The sequence below is a fragment of the Chelonoidis abingdonii genome, chromosome 7 (assembly GCF_003597395.2).
Source record: "Chelonoidis abingdonii isolate Lonesome George chromosome 7, CheloAbing_2.0, whole genome shotgun sequence".
In the NCBI taxonomy this organism is placed as follows: Eukaryota; Metazoa; Chordata; order Testudines; family Testudinidae; genus Chelonoidis; species Chelonoidis abingdonii.
Window position 1 is genome coordinate 55,255,850 of NC_133775.1, and position 19,691 is coordinate 55,275,540.

Below are 19,691 nucleotides of genomic sequence, written 5' to 3' on the forward strand. Positions count from 1 at the left end.
CTGTAACTTTGAACCTAAGGCTAGAGGGGGTTCCTCTGAGCTATATGAATCTGATTACCCTGTAAAGTATTTTCCATTCTGATTTTACAGAGATGATTTTTTTACTTTTCTTTCTTTAATTAAAAGCTTTCTTTTTAAGAACTTTTTTTTCCCTTGTTTTAAGATCCAAGGGGATTGGATCTGGACTCACCAGGGATTGGTGGGGGGAAAAAAAGGGGAATGGTTAATTTCTTCTTGTTTTAAGATCCAAGGGGTTTGGATCTGTGTTCACCAGGGAATTGGTGAAGCCTCTCAAGGCTGCCCAGGGAGGGGAAGGTTTTGGGGGGGACAAGAAGTGATCCAGACACTGAAATTCCTGGATGGTGGCAGAGTTACCAGATCTAAGCCAGTAATTAAGCTTAGAAGTGTCCATGCAGGTCCCCACATTTGTACCCTAAAGTTCAGAGTGTGGAAGGAACCTTGACAGCTTGGTTTAAACACACTTTATTAATAAGTTCAGCATACATCCACAACTCTTAATACACACTGCATCCATACATCACCCAAGAGTATTAATGATCAGTGAGTTATTAGTTTTCAAATGATATCTCGTAAGGCATATTTTGTAATAAGATTATTACAGCAGTTTGTAGGGTATGAATGATCGGTGCTTATGGTCACTCAGCTTACTGCCTTTTTTAAATGAAAATTTCTAGCCCTCGTGGTTGCAGAGAATATCTTGAAAACATGACCAGAGTGCACCCTAGAGGCTGAGAAACCAGAAGAACAAGTTTCTTATTTTTTTTAAACATCTCATGGCTTATCAGCCAATCTCATGGTTTTGGGGGGCTTAAATCATGATTTTTGATCATCTGGGATTGGCAATATTGTATAATTATTGTACTACACTTTAGGTAAATCAAAGGACAGGAGTGGCTAAGATGGTCCAGTAAGTTCATCAGCATGGCCCTAGGCCACTCTACTCTTTCATACAGCAATGCAAGCTATGCAGACTAAAGGTCCCAGCATGCAGTGCTCCACCTCTAGCTGAGCAGCTCAGTTAGTCTGACCAATTGGATCAGGATGGGGCATTGTATGCTGGGAAATATAGCTCTGTGCCAGCATGGCCATATTAACAATGGAGTTAGGGACTCTTGCCATCTGCTCCATGGGATGCAAATGGTGGAATTCCTGAAAACTTGTTTTAATGCAGCACTCGGACAGAATCTGGGTGCCCGATTTAGGATCTGTAGCTATCTGTAAAGTTTGATTTTGTTTTTACTACTTTACACCAGCAGGGGGCAGTCCAGTCACCATTCTTAATATGACCTTGTGGCTGGTCACTGTAGAACTTTAATGAGGATTGTGTGCTGTCTACATACTGGGTGTAAACTGTGCTGAAATTTTGAACTTAGAAGTTGTCTGTCACTCATGAAACTCCACTGAAACCTGGGATCAGGGCAACACCAGTACGCCCAAGCAAATGCTGCTTTAAAAAAAAAAAATCAAGCTGTTTTCTCAGTGTCTGTTTTCAAAAGAGGCTTGTTTAGTGCAGAGCTGCATTAGGATGAGTTTTTAAAATGTCAATAGTTTGAGCACAAAGAAGGCTCCTCTACAGTGGAGAATATTGTGTGTAACTGAAGCATTAGGACTGGCTAGTGTGAAACTGTGCATCCTTGCAATGAGTCCTCTGTCACTTGCATTTATCCCTGCGCCACCACAAAGCATTCTAGTAAATTAATCCATGTTTGTTCAGAGAGACCAAGTACAGCATACACTTTTCACAAATTGCCCTGTCAATATGCCTCAACCCCCTTCTGGCAGGAACTGTTTCTGTAGGGGAGAGTATAACCCATTCTCCATGGCCGTTCAGTGCACCACCTCAGACAGCCAATTAGGAAGCAAATGATGGTGGTGTTTTTTGTGATGTGGACACCTCTGTGCTCTTGGAATTGGACTGAGACTATTAGACTCCTTTCCCTTATGCCATGGGAAACAATGGGAGAGTAACCTCTAAATTAGAATTGGAGAGCTGAGGTTAAAAGACTTTGGATCATATTACCAATCTGCAACCTATTGGATGTCCCATTCTCCCCTACAAGGTGACTGTGGCAGAGATTGTTCGTTTGATTACAGAAAAGTAGAGTTTATAAGGGAAACTCACGTAGAAACAGTAGAACCCTGTGTTGATGTTTTGTTTGGTGGTTTGGTTTTTATGCAGTGGTTGTCATAAAATACTCAAGATTTCCCCATTGTTTCCAGACAGAGATGTTGGAGACACCACAGTCACTTTTTATCCCAAGGACAGATGCATATTGCTGCGGTAAGATACCACTGTGTGAAAACAATGGGTAAATGCTGACTTTTAATGGTGTTAAATGTAAATGTAAATAGTTCTGAGAATAATAACAAAAATAGCTGTTGGGAATGGCCAATTTTTGAAGCTCTAAATTGGAAAAAGTAAAGGTTTCCCAAACTGCTAGTCACCGAGCATGTGTCATCCAAGAAGCGACTAACTTTGTTGTGTTTGAGAGTTTAAGGCTTATAAATGCCACTGAATGGACACACCTGGAGACTGAAATCCTTTATCTGAGCCAAATCCCTGTCTCAGTGAAGTCACTGGCAAAACTCCAGTGGGAACAGGATTTAGTCCCTAATCCACAGAGTAGGTACAGCGTAAGCTCCAGCTATGCAGGCTTCCCTCTAGTGACCTCTCTGATGACCTAGCGATTCCACCAGCTTCCATTTCATTTCACCCCTCAGCCTCCCTTTGGCGAGTGCCAGCTAGTGCAGCTTTTTATGGAGGCTTTTGTGAAGAGGACGCTTGTCCAGTAGAACTGGACTGAGATCACAAATGCATTTTTGTCACATAAACTGGTGTTTGTGTTGATCGCAATGTTTTATGAAAGACCCCAGCAATTAGTGTAGCACAAGTCAAGTGTTTATTTTCAAAAAGTGCTCCATCTTGGCCAACACGGAGCACTGCATGCTGAACATGTGGTCTGTGTGTGCTGACGCCTCTCTCAAAAACGAGGACCGTTACGGAGCTCATTGTAGAATTCCATAGGCCCCTATAGTTGCATCCCTACATTAACAGACAGTATGAGCAGAGTTCTGTCTCCATCCTTGGACTGGAGCAAGCAAGGAGACGCTATTGATATAAGTGTGAATTAGCTGCTAATGGGGGAGTTGCTGTAACTCTGTAAAACACAGCCTATGGGCTTGGCTACACTCAAAACTCCAAAGCACTGCCGCGGCAGCACTTTGAAGTGCAAGTGTGGTCGCAGTGCCAGCACCGGGAGAGAGCTCTCCCAGCGCTGCAGGTACTCCACCTCCCCGTGGGTATTAGCTTACAGCGCTGGGAGCCACGCTTCCAGCCCTGGGTCACTGTTTACACTGGCACTTTACAGCGCTGTAACTTGCTGCGCTCAGGGGGGTATTTTTTCACACCCCTGAGCGAGAAAGTTGCAGAGATGTAAAGAGCCAGTGTAGCCAGTGTCTGTCTGCTTAACCCATAAGGATGTCTGTTCAGCTAGCCAGCGTTTATTTCCAGCCTCCAAGAACAGACCTCATGTCTGTAGATCAACAGCTGGGAAAGGGAACGTTCCCTCGTATTAATTTTTTTTAAAGGAAATTGCTTTTCCTTTGTTAATGACTATCCCAATATCTTCCTACTTCCTTTGCTTTTCTCTCCCCATGAACGTCGATGCTGCTGACATTTTGGGGTTGTGTAGTTCTCAGGGCTGAGTGGAGAAAGAGTCCACGCTTGGCGTTGGCGTAAAGTGACAGAGCAGCCCCACGGTAATAAAGGGGCTGGCTCAACACCCTTCCATGTACTCAGCAGGATAGAAAAATTGGGGGATGTTGTCAAAGTCACAAAGGGGAGTTAGATTCCTGCACAACCTGTCTTGACCACATTGTGTGCCTAACTCTCCCTTGAAAACCTCCCCTCTCATCAGGACTAACTAGGACCTTGTAGAATGTGAAGGGAGGCACACTTGGAAGCTCTTAGGGGAAGGCATGTCTTTTTGTTCTATGTCTATACAACGCCTACCACAATGGGGCCCTGTCCCACGACTTGGGCTCCCAAGTGCTACCACAACACAAATGATTGCTAATGCAGGGCCACTAAAAAGAGTGCTCTGATGTTTTAGGAATGTGGATTGTAAATGTTAGACAACTCTTGAAGCTATTGGTGCAGCTGGCTAAAACCACTACTGTCTTTTGTTACAGGCCGTGGCTTTTTACATTCATTGAGGGAAACCAGCAGCACCAATAAGACTCCTAGGATTGGCACTAGGCTATTACACACTCCAGTCTGTAAGGTTTCCTGCAAAGGACCCAATCATAGTAAATTGCTTGGAAATAGAGCAATAGGGAAGTGGTGCTCAGCTTAGGGAGCATGAAAGGCTGAATCTACCCTGCTGAGATTTGATTCCAGTGGGGCTATTTATACCCGAGTCTTTCAACACGAGCTGTGCACACATGCAACCTCAGAAAAGCAGGTGTCAGAAACAGTTGAAGAAGCCACTGGCCTTCTCCTATGGACTCCTGAGCTCTGGGACCCTCCCACTGTACAGGGTCTTAGATCCAGGGCTCCAGCCTGAGCCCTAATATCTACACTGCAATTAAATAGCTCCTGAGTCCGAGCTTTTAGCCTGGGCCAGCTGACAGTTTTTAATTGCAGTGTAGACATACCCGGACAGGTGCTGCAGAGGGAATCCCATGAGGGGAATCCTAAGGGGGGGTTGAATGGATTTGTTTGTATGTCTCTTACCAGGATTTGGAACTATACACACACTTCTAGTGCAGATTATATGAGCTCCTGGCAGGCCTAATCTGTCCCAGGCTAGGACAGGAGGAAAGTTACAGGGGTGCCAGTCAGCATACAGGTGCACTTCACTATTTATACACAATGTATGTCCACCCATTTGAGGGCATTTCTTTGTCAAGAGAGAATCTGGTCCTACTCTGTCCAGCCTGTGCCTGCTAGTCAGATGCTACATTAATGGGATTCTTTGTGCCCTTATGTCTCCAGGGCAGCCACTGACCATAACGTTGATAACACCACAGAGATCCTCAGAGAGTGGCTGAAGAATGTGCAAAAACTGTATCACTATGTGGAGTGGAGACCTATGGAGGAGCCTCAGTGAGTATCATGGGCAGTGATTTCCTAAACGATTTGGGGGTTTCAACATCAAGATTATAGAAATCTTTAAACCAATGGTGGTTTAAACAAAAGATTGTTGCAGGATTTACACTCAGATTCTTTAAGGCCCTGTCTCAGCAAAGCACTTAAGCACATCTTTAACTTCAGCGGGAATACTCATGTGTTTAAAGTTAAGGACTTTGCTGGATGGAGACCTATCAGCGGAAAGCAGTTCTATTCAGTCATTTCCCGTCTGAGCCTGCCTTCCTTGCACACCCAAAAGATCTCCCTGAAAGGAACAACAAATTAAAGATTGGTTCCTTATTTTCCAGGAGACTCGCAGAAACATGCTCCATCTCCCCAACCCTGGTCAAAACTCTGTCCCTGGCTTTCAATATTCAGTAATTTTCCCTCCAGGGAATTAGTGCAAGCCCCAGGAAGGAATCTTGAGGGAAACTATTATTTACTTAGAATCATAGAAGATTAGGGTTGGGAGAGACCTCAGGAGATCATCTACTCCAATCCCCTGCTCAAAGCAGAACCAACCCTGACTAAATCATCCCACCCAGGGCTTTGTCAAGCCAGGCCTTGAAAACCTTTAAGGATGGAGATTCCACCTCCTCCCTAGATAACCCATTCCAGTGCTTTACCACCCTCTTAGTGAAATAGTTTTTCCTAATATCCAACCTAAACCTTCCCCACTGCAACTTGAGACCATTGCTCCTTGTTCTGTCATCTGCCACCACTTTGAACAGCCTAGCTCCATCCTGTTTGGAACCCCCCTTTAGATAGTTGAAGGCTGCTATCAAATCCCTCTCATTCTTTCTGCAGACTAAATAAGCCCAGTTCCCTCAGCATAAGTCCTTCATAAGTCATGTGCCCCAGCCCCCTAATCATTTTCATTGCCCTCCGCTGGACTCTCTACAATTTGTCCACATCCTTTCTGTAGTGGGAGGCCCAAAACTGGACACAATACTCCAGATGTGGCCTCACCAGTGCCAAATAGAGGGGAATATTCACTTCCCTCGATCTGCTGGCAGTGCTCCTACTAGTGCAGCACAATATGCCGTTAGCCTTCTTGGCAACAAGGGCACACTGTTGACTCATATCCAGCTTCTTGGCCACTGTAATCCCCAGGTCCTTTTCTGCAGAACTGCCGATTAGCCAGTCGGTCCCCAGCTTGTAGCAGTGCATGGGATTCTTCTGTCCTAAGTGCAGGACTCTGTACTTGTCCTTGCTGAACCTCATCAGATTTCTTTTGGGCCAATCCTCCAATTTGTCTAGGTCACTCTGGACCCTATCCCTACCCACCAGCATATCTTCCTCTCCCCCCATCTTAGTGTCATCTGCAAACTTGCTGAAGGTGCAGTCCATCCCAGCATCCAGATCATTAACGAAGATGTTGAACAAAATCGGCCCCAGGACTGACCCCTGGGGCACTCCACTTGATGCAGGCTGCCAGCTAGACATCAAGCCATTGATCACTACCTGTTGAGCCTGACGATCTAGCCAGCTTTCTATCCACCTTATAGTTCATTCATCCAATCCATAATTTTTAAGTTGCTGGCAAGAATACTGTGGCAGACCATATCAAAAGCTTTGCCAAAGTCAAGAGGTATCACGTCCATTGCTTTGTCCATATCCACAGTGCCAGTTATCTCATCATACAAGGCAATCAGATTGTTCAGGATTGACTTGCCCTTGGTGAATTCATATTGACTGTTCCTGTTCACCTTCCTCTCCTCCAAGTACTTCAAAAAGGATTCTTTGAGGACCTGCTCCATGATTTTTCCAGGGATTGCAGTGAGGCTGATCAGTCTGTAGTTCCCTGGATTCTCCTTCTTCCCTTTTTTAAAGATGGGCATTATATTTGCCTTTTTCCAATTGTCCGGGACCTCCCTCGATCGCCATGAGTTTTCAAAGAAAATGGTCAATGGCTCTGCAATCACATCAGCCAACTCCCACAGCACCCTTGGATGCATTAGTTCTGGACCCATGCACTTGTGCATGTCCAGCTTTTCTAATAGTCCTTCACCTGTTCTTTCGCCACTGAGGGCTGCTCACCTTCTGCCCATATTGTGCTGCCCAGTGAAGCAGTCTGGGAGCTGACCTTGTCTGTGAAGACCGAGGCAAAAAAAGCATTGAGTACTTCAGCTTTTTCCACATCATCTGTCACTAGTTTGCCTCCCCCATTCAGTAAGGGTCCCACACTTTCCCTGACTTTCTTCTTGTTGCTAACATACCTGTAGAAACCCTTCTTGTTACCCTTCACATCCCTTGCTAGCTGCAACTCCAATTGTGCCTTGGCCTTCCTGATTATACTCCTGCATGCTCGATCAATATTTTTATACTCCTCCCTATTCATCTGTCCAAGTTTCTACTTCTGGTAAGCTTCCTTTTTGTGTTTAAGCTCACTGAAGATTTCTCTGTTAAGCCAAGCTGGTCGCCTGCCATATTTGCTATTCTTTCTGCACATCAGGACAGTTTGATCCTGCACCCTCAATAAGGCTTCTTTAAAATACAGCCAGCTCTCCTGGACTCCTTTCCTCCTCATATTAGCCTCCCAGGGGATCCTGCCCATCAGTTTTCTGAGGGAGTCAAAATCTGTTTTTCTGAAGTCCAGGGTCCATATTCTGCTGCTCTCCTTTCTTCCTTTTGTCAGGATCCTGAACTTGACCATCTCTTGGTCCCTGCTGCCCAGGTTACCACCCATTTCTACTTCCCCTACCAATTCTTCCCTGTTTGTGAGCAGCAGGTCAAGAGGAGCACGGCCCCTAGTTGGTTCCTCCAGCACTTGCTCCAGGAAGTTGTCCCCAACACTCTCCAAAAACTTCCTGGATTGTCTGTGCACTGCTTTATTGCTCTCCCAGCAGATATCAGGGTGATTGAAGTCCCCCATATCATTTGGAAACTTCTGTTGTCCGAAAAATGCCTCATCTACCTCATCCTCCTGGTCTGGTGGTGTATAGCAGATGCCCACCATGACATCACCCTTGTTGCTCTCACCTCTAAACTTAACCCAAAGACTCTCAACAGGCTTTTCTCCAGTTTCATACTGGAGCTCTGAGCAATCATACTGCTCCCTTACATACAGCAAATCTCCTCCATCTTTTCTCCCATGCCAGTCCTCCTGAACAGTTTATACTCATTCATGACAGTGCTCCAGTCAAGTGAGTTACCACACCAACTCTTATTCCAATCACATCATAGTTCCTTTACTGTGCCAGGGCTTCCAGTTCTTCCTGCTTCTTTCCCAGGCTTCTTGTGTTCATGTACTGGCACCTAAGAAAACCAGCTGATTGCCCTACTTTCTCGGTATGAATCAGGATGCCTCCCCTGTTGCACCTTCTCCTTGTTTCCTCCCAGTATTCCACTTCCCCACTTACCTCTGGGCTTAGGTCACCATCCCCCAGTGAACCTAGTTTAAAGCCCTCCTCACTAGGTTAGCCAGCCTGCCTGCGAAGATGCTCTTCCCTCTCTTGGTTAGGTGGATTCCATCTCTTCCTACCAATCCTTCTTCTTGGAACAACATTGCATGGTCGAAGAATCTAAAGTACTCTTTCCGATATCACCTGCGTAACCACACATTTACCTCCACAATTCGATGGTCCCTACCTGGGCCTTTTCCTTCAACAGAGAGGATGGATGAGAACACGACTTGTGTCTCGAACTCCTTTATTCTTCTTCCCAGAGCCACATAGACTGCTGTGACCCACTCAAGGTCACTCTTGGCAGTATCATTGGTGCCTACATGGAGAAGTAGGAAGGGGTAGTGGTCCAAGGGCTTGATCAGTCTCAGCAGACATTCCATCAGATCCTGAATTCTAGCTCCAGGCAAGCAGCACGGTTCTGGAATTTCCTGGTCTGGACGGCAGATGGATGACTCTTTCCCTCTTAAGAGGGAGTCCCCGACCACCACCACCTGTCTCCTCCACTTGGGAGTGGTGGTCTTGGAACCCTCATCTCTACGACAATGCATTCCATACCTTCCGGTTGATGGGGGTCTCCTTCTGATCCCTTCCGTCAGATGACTCTTCCAAACCATTCTCCGCCATAGTACTTAAGTCGATACTTAAAGGGACACTGCTGAGTTTAAAGAAGATCACAGAAATGTAGTGCAGGAAGGGACCTTGCGAGGTCATCTGGTCCAAGCCCCTGCACTGAGGCAGGACCCTAAACCTAGACCATCCTTGACAGGTGTTTGTCCAACCTGTTCTTAAGAGTCTCCAGTGATGAAGATTCTACAACCTCTCTTGGAAACCTATTCCAGAGCTTAACTAACCTTAGCGTTAGAAAGTTTTTCCTAACATCTAACCTAAATCTCCCTTGCTGCAGACTAATCCCATTACTACTTGTCTTTCCTTTTTGTCCTACCTTTTTAACATCCATATTAAAGAACAAAAATCTTCACCTATTAACAAGATTTCAAATAATGAAAGTGAGAGGGTTTTTAAAATCTAATTTAATTTCCATCCTTTGTGCTGTGGGTTTTTTTCCCACTTATTTGCATTTCTCCCAGGTTGGACAAGGACACCGAATTCACATTTGTATGCAATCACTTTCTCATTCAGGGTCTTATTCCACAACATAGTGTTCTGGTGTTTGACTTGCAAATCTTGCAGGGCAATGTTTGCTTAATTTTCAATAATAATCCTCTTTCCACTGGACTTTTAAAATTTTAATCTTAGAAATTTTCTCCCTTAGGTTTTGTAAAAAAAAAACTTTGCTTTTTAATGAATATGAATTTTTCAGAGCCAGCTCCTCAACTGTTGTAAATTGGCACAACTCTGTTGAGATCAGTGAAGTCTGATCTGTTTATATCAGCTGAGGATCAGGCCCTTGGTTTCTTTCTTTCTCCCACATCCTCATCAGTAATGAAGATTCTGCTATTAGAACACAAACTCCAAGCCTCAAAACCATTAAGCACGTGTGTAACTTGACTCACAAGATTAGTCTCATTGAGTTTAGCATTAAGTGTTAGTTTGTCGGGATGGGGCCTTAGGTAACAATGGCTAATGATGTACAAGCCATGAAAGAATCCAGATCACTCTCCATGAGCTGTGTTGGCTCTGCTGGGTGTAGGGGAATAATGTGAACAGATGTGACTCTTAATATCTAGCAGGGAGTAGATATATGAGGTCAGATCCTCAGCTGGTATAAATCAACATGATCGCACTGACTTCAGTGGAATGACACTGGTTTACACCAGCAGAGAATCTGGCCTACTGAATGAGAAGCTGTTTTTGACATCACTCCTTTTTCACTGTAGCCACATGTGAGGCAGGAAATGCTGTAGTACGATGTGTTCTGCAGAGCCTTGTGTACAAACTCCAGGAATAAACTTTTCCTCAGAGCCTGCCCTTTCATTTCTGCTCTCCTACTGCCTGGGTCAGTTGAGGTGATTATCTGTTTTCCTTTTATGCTGAAGTCAGAAGGGAAATGTCATGGCCAGGGGTGCTGCAGCATGGACAGAGCCAGGAGGCAGTAACTGTTTGTTTTTCTTTCATAGGTCTTACCCTGATGAAATTGGGCCAAAACACTGGCCGAGCTCCAGGTTTACCCACGTGATGAAACTCAGACAGGCAGCTCTGCGAACTGCAAGAGAAAAGTGGTCAGACTACATCATGGTAAAAGAGAGGTTTGGTTTATTAACTGCAGTTGGGCAGAATATTTTCAGACAGTCATACTGCAGCCATACCCGGAGTGGGGGAAGTGGGCAGAAACAAACCATCTCTGAGCTCTGATCAGTCCCACAAATGGCTGCCAAAAGTTCCTCCCTTCTAAAAGAAGAGCTCTTTGTTTGCTCTGAATTCGGCTTGAAAAACACCTGTGGAATCAGCTGATCTGATCAGCAACAGACTGTGTGTGTGAGGCCCCAGTATTGCCATTAGGTCTATGTGCAGAGCCCCGCTGAGTACAATGGGGCTTAACATGGGCCCAGGGATCCACCTACAGAGACTGGACTATGTTTACCAGTGAATGTAGTCCTGCTGGTGATAGGTGCCCTTTTTAGAATCCTGCTGGCTATCAGTGAAGTTTGGTGACATCAGAAAGAAGTTTGGCAGAACAGCATGGAAGGGTGGGATCAGCAGTGATCAATAGTCTTTCTGTATCGAACTCCAAATGGGTGGGGAGTGTCTGCTCTGAGGAGCCACTGCTGCTGTCACTCCACATAACATCCAGAGTGGGCGCTGGCAGTGCAAGCCTCCCCCATGGTCTCCTTTAGGGAAAGAGGTAAGTTCAGTCTTTCTTCCCATTCAGTGGCCTTTCCACAGAAGCTGCTAATTAGTGCCACTGCTGGATGTGGTATTTTTATAGTGGATGCTTGGCCACTGGAAAATAGATCGAGCCCATCAACTCCTTTCACACCGGCTTTCAGTAGCCATCAGATGGTAACAATTTACAGTGACTGTCAACCCAGGTTGGATTCAGACCAGTGTGAGGCAAAAGTGTCTCTAGCCCATTGCTAATCTTGTGAGCCGTTCAACCACCGCCTCTCCTACGAAGGGACATTGTAAAAGTTTATTACTGGTACTTTATCTGGTGTTGAAAAAGTCCTTTTCTTTCTTTCCTTCTCTAGTTTGTAGATGCAGATAACTTGCTCACCAATCCAGAGACCCTGAACCTGATGATAGCAGAGAACAAGACCGTGGTGGCCCCAATGCTGGAGTCTCGCTCTCTCTATTCTAATTTCTGGTGTGGCATCACTCCTCAGGCAAGTCACATTTTCAATGGGGTTAGTGAACAGTGTTGGGGGACTGCCTCGTGAGTGAGCTTTCTCTGGGGTGTTGTATTAATTTAAGTGGAATATAGGGGCCCAAAGATGTTAACATAACCCATTTACTGTCCAGTATTAAACAGTGTTAAACAAGATTTGGTGTTTGGTCTACAGTGATCTCGGCAAACACACCATTAAAAATCCTGTCTGTTAAAAATACTAAAAGAAGGGAAATCAGTTAAAGCATTGGACAGGTAAAGTGTTCAGTGAGGCTTTCATTTTAACAACAACCCTTGTTTCGTTTCCCTTGAGCAGGAGAGAGTTTTAAACGGAAACTCCCCTTGTTTGACCATCTCTTACATCAGTGGTGGGTAACCTGTGGGCCACAGGCCGCACACGGCCCTTCAGCGTAATCCGCTGGCAGGCCGTAAGACAGTTTGTTTACATTTGCACGGCTGCCCGCAGCTCCCAGTGGCTGCAGTTCGCTGCTCCCGGCCAATGGGAGCTGTGGGAAGTGGCAACCAGCATGTCCCTGCAGCCCATGACGCTTCCTGCAGCTTCTGTTGGCTGGGAATGGTGAACCATGGCCACTGGGAGCTGTGGGCAGCCATACAAATGTAAACAAACTGACAGCCCTCCAACGGATTACCCTGACGGGCCGCAGGTTGCCCACCACTGTCTTAGATGGTATCAAAGATGGTGATAACTGTCCTTTTGGGGAAAGGAGAAGTTGTTAGTTGAGCTGAGATGGAGATTCTGCTGCTGCTGCTGCTGCAGTTAAAGTCCAATGCCATTTCATCACAGGTGGTATCTAGGGTTCAGCCGGAGCTGGTAAAAGTGGTGACGTTATCTGGCTCCCTCTCTCTTTAATTTGGTCTGGTCAGGACATCTCTCAGGATCAAAGTGATGGAGACCCAGGGACCTGAGAAACTGTGGGGTTGGCAGCCATGATGGTGACGCCCACTCCAGTAGCTGCCATCTCTTCTTTCGTATTCTCTCCCCCAAAGTCTCTTTCTTTAAAGACCCAAAAAGGGAGCGTTGGGTGGAATAATCCATCTTCTCATTATTTTGTCCACCAATTAGGCCTAGTTTCTGACATGCCAATTTTGGTTCATTAATTTCTGGTTCCACATCTTATGTTTCTACCGAGCATGATTTTAACACAGTCCGTAAACCATATGAGAAGGCCCTTTTTGTCTGGACTAATTTAGTGTCTCTCTCTCTCTCTGGTTTTCATACATTTTCCCATGAACATTTGTTATTATCGGTTGTTGTGATGTCTTAAGAACTTTTGCGTCCTTTTGACAGTTAAACTCACGATTAGGGTAAATTTGGAGGCCCTGTTTTTACAGTAGGGCTTTGCTCACACCACATTTGTCTGAATTATTACAACAGGGCTCCACTCATCCCACATTTGCCTGGGATGCTGTGGGGCCCGTGTCAATTTTGCTGTCCTCCTGAGCTGCCTTGCAGTGCAAGCTGCTCTCTGTTCTTGAAGGGGTGCTGCTCCAACTCTGATGCAAATCAGGCTGATCTGAGCATTAGGCAGCCACCTAAGCTTGCTCCTTACTCACAGGCAGAGTTGCAAACCTCATTACAGTAGGAGACACTGGAAGTAAATCAGGGGAAGCCTCGGTCTTTTCAGGATCCTGGGAATAATTAGGGGAGGGAAAACTTTTAGGGAATCCTCTCCTAAGCTTCTGCTGTTCTGACGCTCTCTGGCTTGGAACCTTTCCTCCTTCCTCTGCCTCTGAGCCTTGCCCCACCTCCTTATGTTGCTGGGTCCAGCTCTCCTGCTTCATTGTGGGGAGCAGCGTGGGGTCACCCAGCTGCAAAAGCTGCTGGAGTGTTTGCATGGCAGGCAGAGGACAATTGGGATGGGTGGGGATGTGGCTGGGGATTATGAGGGTTTTTATTCATGTGGGAATTGATGGCTATTTGAATGCTCCTGAAGGGCTGGGATCTCAGAGGATTAATAAACAGGTGTGTGTGGGGTGGGGGTGGGGAAAGAGTTCTCATTAATCATCTAGGAGCATGAAGGCCTGCGGAGGCGGTTGGGGCTGATACGAAGGAAATAGAGAGACAGGAGCAGAGTTAACTCAGCGGCCATCCATTATTGTAGATGTCAGAGAACTTGGCTGCTGCTCCCTGGGGTTCTTGGAGCTGAGCCCAAGTGGACGTCACAATGTTCAATGCAATCAACATTTTGAGGTACTGGTTTTGTGTTATCATCAAATGATGGCAGTAAGCAAAGTGGCATATAGCCTAGATGTAGAGCACAGGCAAATTTCTGGGCCCTGTTTCCTTAGCTGGGTCTCCTCCTTAGAAAAGGCTAAATCCTGAGGAAACTGAGCATGTTTTATGAGTTTGTAACCAAAAAATGATGTGTAATGGCCCAATCCCACCAAGTACGTAAGAAATACCAGTATACCCACAGTTGCACTGATGTCTATGGGAGGTGATTCCCTATGTTCTGTGTAATCTGGATGAAGTTAAATACCACGGATACATAATTTTAGCCTGGGTTTTCCAGTATTCTGGCACAAATCAATTAAGAATTTACACTTCTCCATACACTACTCCATTGTGTGAGCATGTCTTCTTGCGCTTTGACCAGTTTTATACAGTGCAGTATTCCAGAAACTGATTTAGAGAGGAGAATCAAGCTCTGTTCTGTTTATGGCACTCCTAATAATTTATTCCCTATCTATACTTTGGTATATATTACTAACAAAAATATTGCACACTCTAGAAATTAGTATATTTTTAGGGCCATAATGAGATTGACAGATTCCAAAGTTGATAAATGTCTCCTTATCCGTAAATGAGTTTTGCAAGAGAATTAATTAAACAGAAACATCTTCACATCCAGAGAAAATAATTTAATTTCAGATTCCTTAATTGCTCTGACTCATATATATAAATATCTCCAATTCTATAGTCTTGCCCTTACCCAACTCTTTTTAATATTTTGAAGAGCCATCCAGAAATTCATTATTAATTTTATTGGCACTATAGGGAAAAGAAGTGTAGAAAGAACTTCCTGCTCTTCCTTACTCTGTGGCCAATTTTGTAACTCATTATTCTCCCAGCGACAACACTGGGATTACAGGCCAGACTAAAGACTACTCATGTAAGTAAAAAATTGCAGGACAGCATCCTAAACTTCTTCAATTCTTGAGTTTGTTATTAGGAATTGTTATTAGTAAACATATGGATAAAGAAAGTTTAAAAATGTATGAGAATTCTGGTGGTAGCATCCCTTTAAGCCTTCAGAAAGAAGGGGTCAGATTCACAGCTGACATAAATCAGCATTGCTCGGTTGAATTTAATAGATCACAGCCAGTTTCCACCAGCAGAGGATTTGGCGCAAAATTCTACAACTCTGGTAACAAGTTTCCAGTTTTCCATCATTATTGATGTTAGCTGAGAAAAGACAGTAAATAAAAGAAAAACAAGATGAAAATATGATCTACAAACTTCCTGGTAAATAATGGTTAGAGTGAAAACAAAACATCCACTTTTTTTTTTTCTGGCCACTCCTAATTTTTACACTTCTAGCCCAATGGTTTCACACTCCTCCTGGTCTGTTTTCTTCTGGGGACTAGTGCGGGAATAACAGCTAGAATAAGCATTGAAAAGCAAGGTGCAGAACCAGTAACAGTGCAGAACAACAGTAGCAATCCAAACATCGAGCTGTAGAGCACAACATCTACTTGTCAGGAAAATAACTGTTGGAAGGTTTGGCAGCAAAACTGACAAGCTAGAGCCTTTCCTGATGATGCACAGCTTATGTGGGGAGAGAGAGAGAGAGAAAAGGCACTGAAAGATATTTGCTTAATTTATGTCTGTTTGCTCGAATACTTGTGGAACATTCAGGAATTAGGGTTGTTGTTTTATTTTATGATTATTATTTTATTTTAAGAAGACCAGAATTTGCTATGGATCCACAGCAGTCCTTGTCATTGTTCAGACATCTGATCAATGTATTAGGACTGCCTCAGCCTGAGTACTAGGTCGTTATTTCCATCACTGATTGTGTTAGTAGCATTATATGGGCAAAGGCCAGATTTAAGCCACCACAACCAGGTTGTGAGCCCACACTGATGGAAGGTCCACCTGGGAGACAGACACAAGTAACATGCTGATCAAGTATCTGTCCTAGGCAAACTCCTTTGGTGGAACCCCCTGGAATCCCAAGTGGACGTTAAAGCTGTTCTGCCCTGGGATGAATCCACCTTCTGGCACAGCTAAGCCCAGAGATGCAGGAAGAAGATAAATTGAACCCACTCAGTTTCTAGTGGGAGGAATCTGTCCCATTGTTGACAAAGGGCCTGTTCCAGTTGCTACTGAGACAATGGGAAAATTCCCATAGACTTCAATGGATGCAGTATCAAGACCAGCGCTGTGTCTGCCTGACAGCCCTGCAACAGAAAGGGGATTTGATTTTTAAGGAGATTGCTCTAATTATGTAAGGGCCTGATACTGTGAGCTGCTCAGTACCCTCCTCTCCCATTGAAGTTGAGGGTACTAAGCACTTTGCAGGATTAGTCTTGGAGATGTGTGTGCAAATGTAGGTTTTAGAGCAGGGGTAGGTAACCTATGGCACGTGTGCCGAAGGAGGCACGCGAGCTGATTTTCAGTGGCACTCACACTGCCTGGGTCCTGGCCACCGGTCCGAGGGGCTCTGCATTTTAATTTAATTTTAAATGAAGCTTCTTAAACATTTTAAAAACCTTATTTACTTTACATACAACAATAGTTTAGTTATATAATATGGACTTATAGAAAGAGACCTTCTAAAACCGTTAAAATGTATTACTGGCACACAAAACCTTAAATCAGAGTGAATAAATGAAGACTTGGCACACCCCTTCTGAAAGGTTGCCAAACTCTGTTTTAGAGAGTCAGGGAGTAATACCTGGCCCGGCTGACTTTGAAGCTTTGCCGCCAAAGAACTTTGCAGTAGTACAGCTTAGGTCCCCATTAGCTGCTGAAAAGGGAAGATGGGGTCATGCTGTAAGGTTTGGGGGTACTTGTATCCAGGGTTCAGGTCAGCCCATAAGAAAGAGTGGGGCAATTTGGGAAATTCAGTTCCAAGTGCAGATGTCAAACAGCCCCAAAGATTGGGAATGAGAGGACCTGGGATTTTGGCACTGGTCAAACTCTACTGAAAAGAGTCAGTAGACTAGTCATTTGAAATGTCTCACAGTAATAAAGTTCTGGCTCTTTGCATTTCAGGGCTATTACAGAAAGACACCGGATTATGCCCTGATCAGGGAATGGAAGAGGTTGGGTTGTTTTGCTGTCCCGATGGTTCACTCCACGTTCCTCATTGACCTGAGGAAAGAGGCCTCAGACAAGCTGATGTTTTACCCCCCACAACAGGACTACACCTGGACCTTTGACGATATCATTGTCTTTGCCTTCTCAAGCCGCCAGGCAGGTATGTTGGTCAGCTCACAGGCAGGGAAGGCTGATCAGTGGAGATGTGCAGATTGCCTTCAGTTCAGAGGTTAATACTTAAAGGCAGTGGGTTTAATTCTAGCCTGACTTACACCCCTAAAATTCAGCAGACTTCAGTAACATTTGGTCAATGTGTTTTTCTGTAGTTGTATTTCTCAGAAACCTTTTTTAAATTGGGAGTCTCCTCTCTGGTCTCTTGGTTGTCACACAGCTGTGCCTGACTGTGACTAACTTTAAGGCTGCTTCTGAATGGCCTGAAGTCTTTTATCCTAGTGACCACTGTCTCCCCTCTTCTCCCTTATCTCCCATCCCTTTAACTTTCCTGTATGAAGCTGTATTGACAGTGTTGGAGACCTTAATCCACAGAACAAGTATGGCCATGGGCAGCAGCTATGGAAGCCTGCCCTATGCTGCCATATGCTGCCCTCAGCTCTATCCTCTTCCCTTCATGCTCCTTCTCCTTTTCTTGCCCTTTCCTCACCGCCAGTTCTTTCCCAGGCACCAAACCTCTTCCCTCTCCTATTTCAGCTCCAATCAGCTACCAGAAATGGTACCATGTGACCTAAGTGTCCTATCGGAGGTAAACAACTATGGACAATGAACAGCTCATTCATGGTTGATGGGGCAAGGGTTATCTGTTGAAATGATCCCTAAGTAATTTCAAATCACAGATAAATCCAAGGAGATCACAAGCTGCTTGGGGATTGTGCACAATCAAAAAAAGACAAACTTCTTTTAAAAATGCCAACGGACCAACCCATTCATTCACCCGCCTTTAATAATACCAATATGACCCATTTCACAAGAAAGTTATGACTATTAATTAGTGCTTTGAGAATGGGAAGCACACTGAGATCCTTAGGTGGATGATGCTATATAAGTACCGAGCATGATCAGTGTGTTTATCATGTGGAGATTTATAGTGCTCTGTGTGCATGATCTCAGTTAAAGTCACTAGGATTTGATCTGCTAAGTGTCTGGTCACCAAATGAAAATTCACTCCCTGGGCATCACTTGTCTCTTCTCTGAGGTTATGTTTGGAGGAATCCTCGAAATGGCCTTATTGCTTGACTCTCTTTCCTGTTAGAAGTGCTGAGTTATGTAACTGACAGAGCTCTTCTCTAATTTGTCTCTAAGCTGGTGGGTATGGGAGGCTCCCCCCCACTGACAGATTTTCCCTGTGTGCATCTGTAACAGGGCCGCCTGGAGGTGGGGGGCAGTTTGCCTGAGGAACTCCAGAGGACCTGCAAACTGCATGGTGTTGCAACTTGGTGCACGGGGTTGCAGCATCATTCAGATCTGGTCCGGTCCTCCCTCTGTCATGATGGAAGGACAGCTGAGCCAAATCTGAGTGACTGGCATTGCAACCTTTTGCACGAGGTTGCAGCATCATTCAAGTTTGGCCCAGCACCCGTCCATCATGACAAAGAGGTGGCCAGGTCAAATCTGAGCAGCACTGCACCCCCTGTGTGCCAGGAGTGAGGAACTGGGTCCAGCCTCACAGGACGAGAACTGCCACTGCAGGGTGGGCTCACTCACCAACCCTACCATCTATCTTCAGTTTTTATGGAAGGGTGGGTGGCCTCAGTTTCAGATTTTGCTCCACATCCCCAAATAGCTCTGTATCCTGGCTCCTACAATGAAACAGAACAAGCACTTGTTTTTAAATCTCTTGAGGTGTCAGAACACTGAAAGTGCAGTAGCGCAGGTGGCTCTGCATTTAATCAATGAAAATAATTAGAGTTGTCTGAGCTTTTTGTTCTGCAATCCCAAATGGCACAAAGTCTACCCAATTTCAGCATTCATAGGAACTTAAATCTCAGCCAAGTTTCACTGCAATGTTCTTTCTGAGTTTATATGTAGGTTGTAAACATGGCTGACTCCACACATGGTTTATATGTCTCCACACAGGATCAAATTCAGTTCTGCAAATTCCCATCAAAGTCAACTGCTAGTGCCAGGGCTGAGCCTGGCCCTCAGTTCCTAGCCATGAGGGTATGCTATAAGCGAGTCTGCAACACAGTCTCCGGCCGGGCTTGAACTGGAGTCTGCCTAGTTCTTGTGCACTGTACTTGGAACTGCCTAACTGTGTCAGTGTAACTGGATTAGCCAGTTCTCCAGCCAGGGCCAGCTCCAGGCACCAGCGAAGGACACGGGTGCCTGGGGCAGCCAACAGAAAGGGGCGGCAGTTCATCTGTTGCTGGGGCTGCACATCCAGGTTAGTGGCGGCAGCACTTCGGCAGCAGCTCAATTGGCCCGCTTTGGTCTTTGGCAGCGGATCCTTCACTTCCTGTCTTCCTCTTCTGCTGCACTTCCGTGGCAACTCAGTCAGGTTTTTCTCTTTTTCTTTTTGTCACTTGGGTCGGCAAAAAGCTGGAG

At 45.2% G+C, this 19,691-nt stretch overlaps 1 protein-coding gene across 1 annotated transcript in view; it reads left to right on the top strand.

The window, feature by feature from the left end:
* COLGALT2 (collagen beta(1-O)galactosyltransferase 2) overlaps positions 1-19,691 on the top strand; it is a 93,395-nt gene that overhangs the window by 49,072 nt on the left and 24,632 nt on the right. Inside the window, exons 2-5 of the mRNA XM_032772939.2 lie at positions 5,018-5,128; positions 10,638-10,755; positions 11,709-11,843; positions 17,088-17,292. Of these exons, the coding sequence (XP_032628830.1) occupies positions 5,018-5,128; positions 10,638-10,755; positions 11,709-11,843; positions 17,088-17,292 (569 nt within the window). The remainder of the gene's footprint in view (positions 1-5,017; positions 5,129-10,637; positions 10,756-11,708; positions 11,844-17,087; positions 17,293-19,691) is intronic.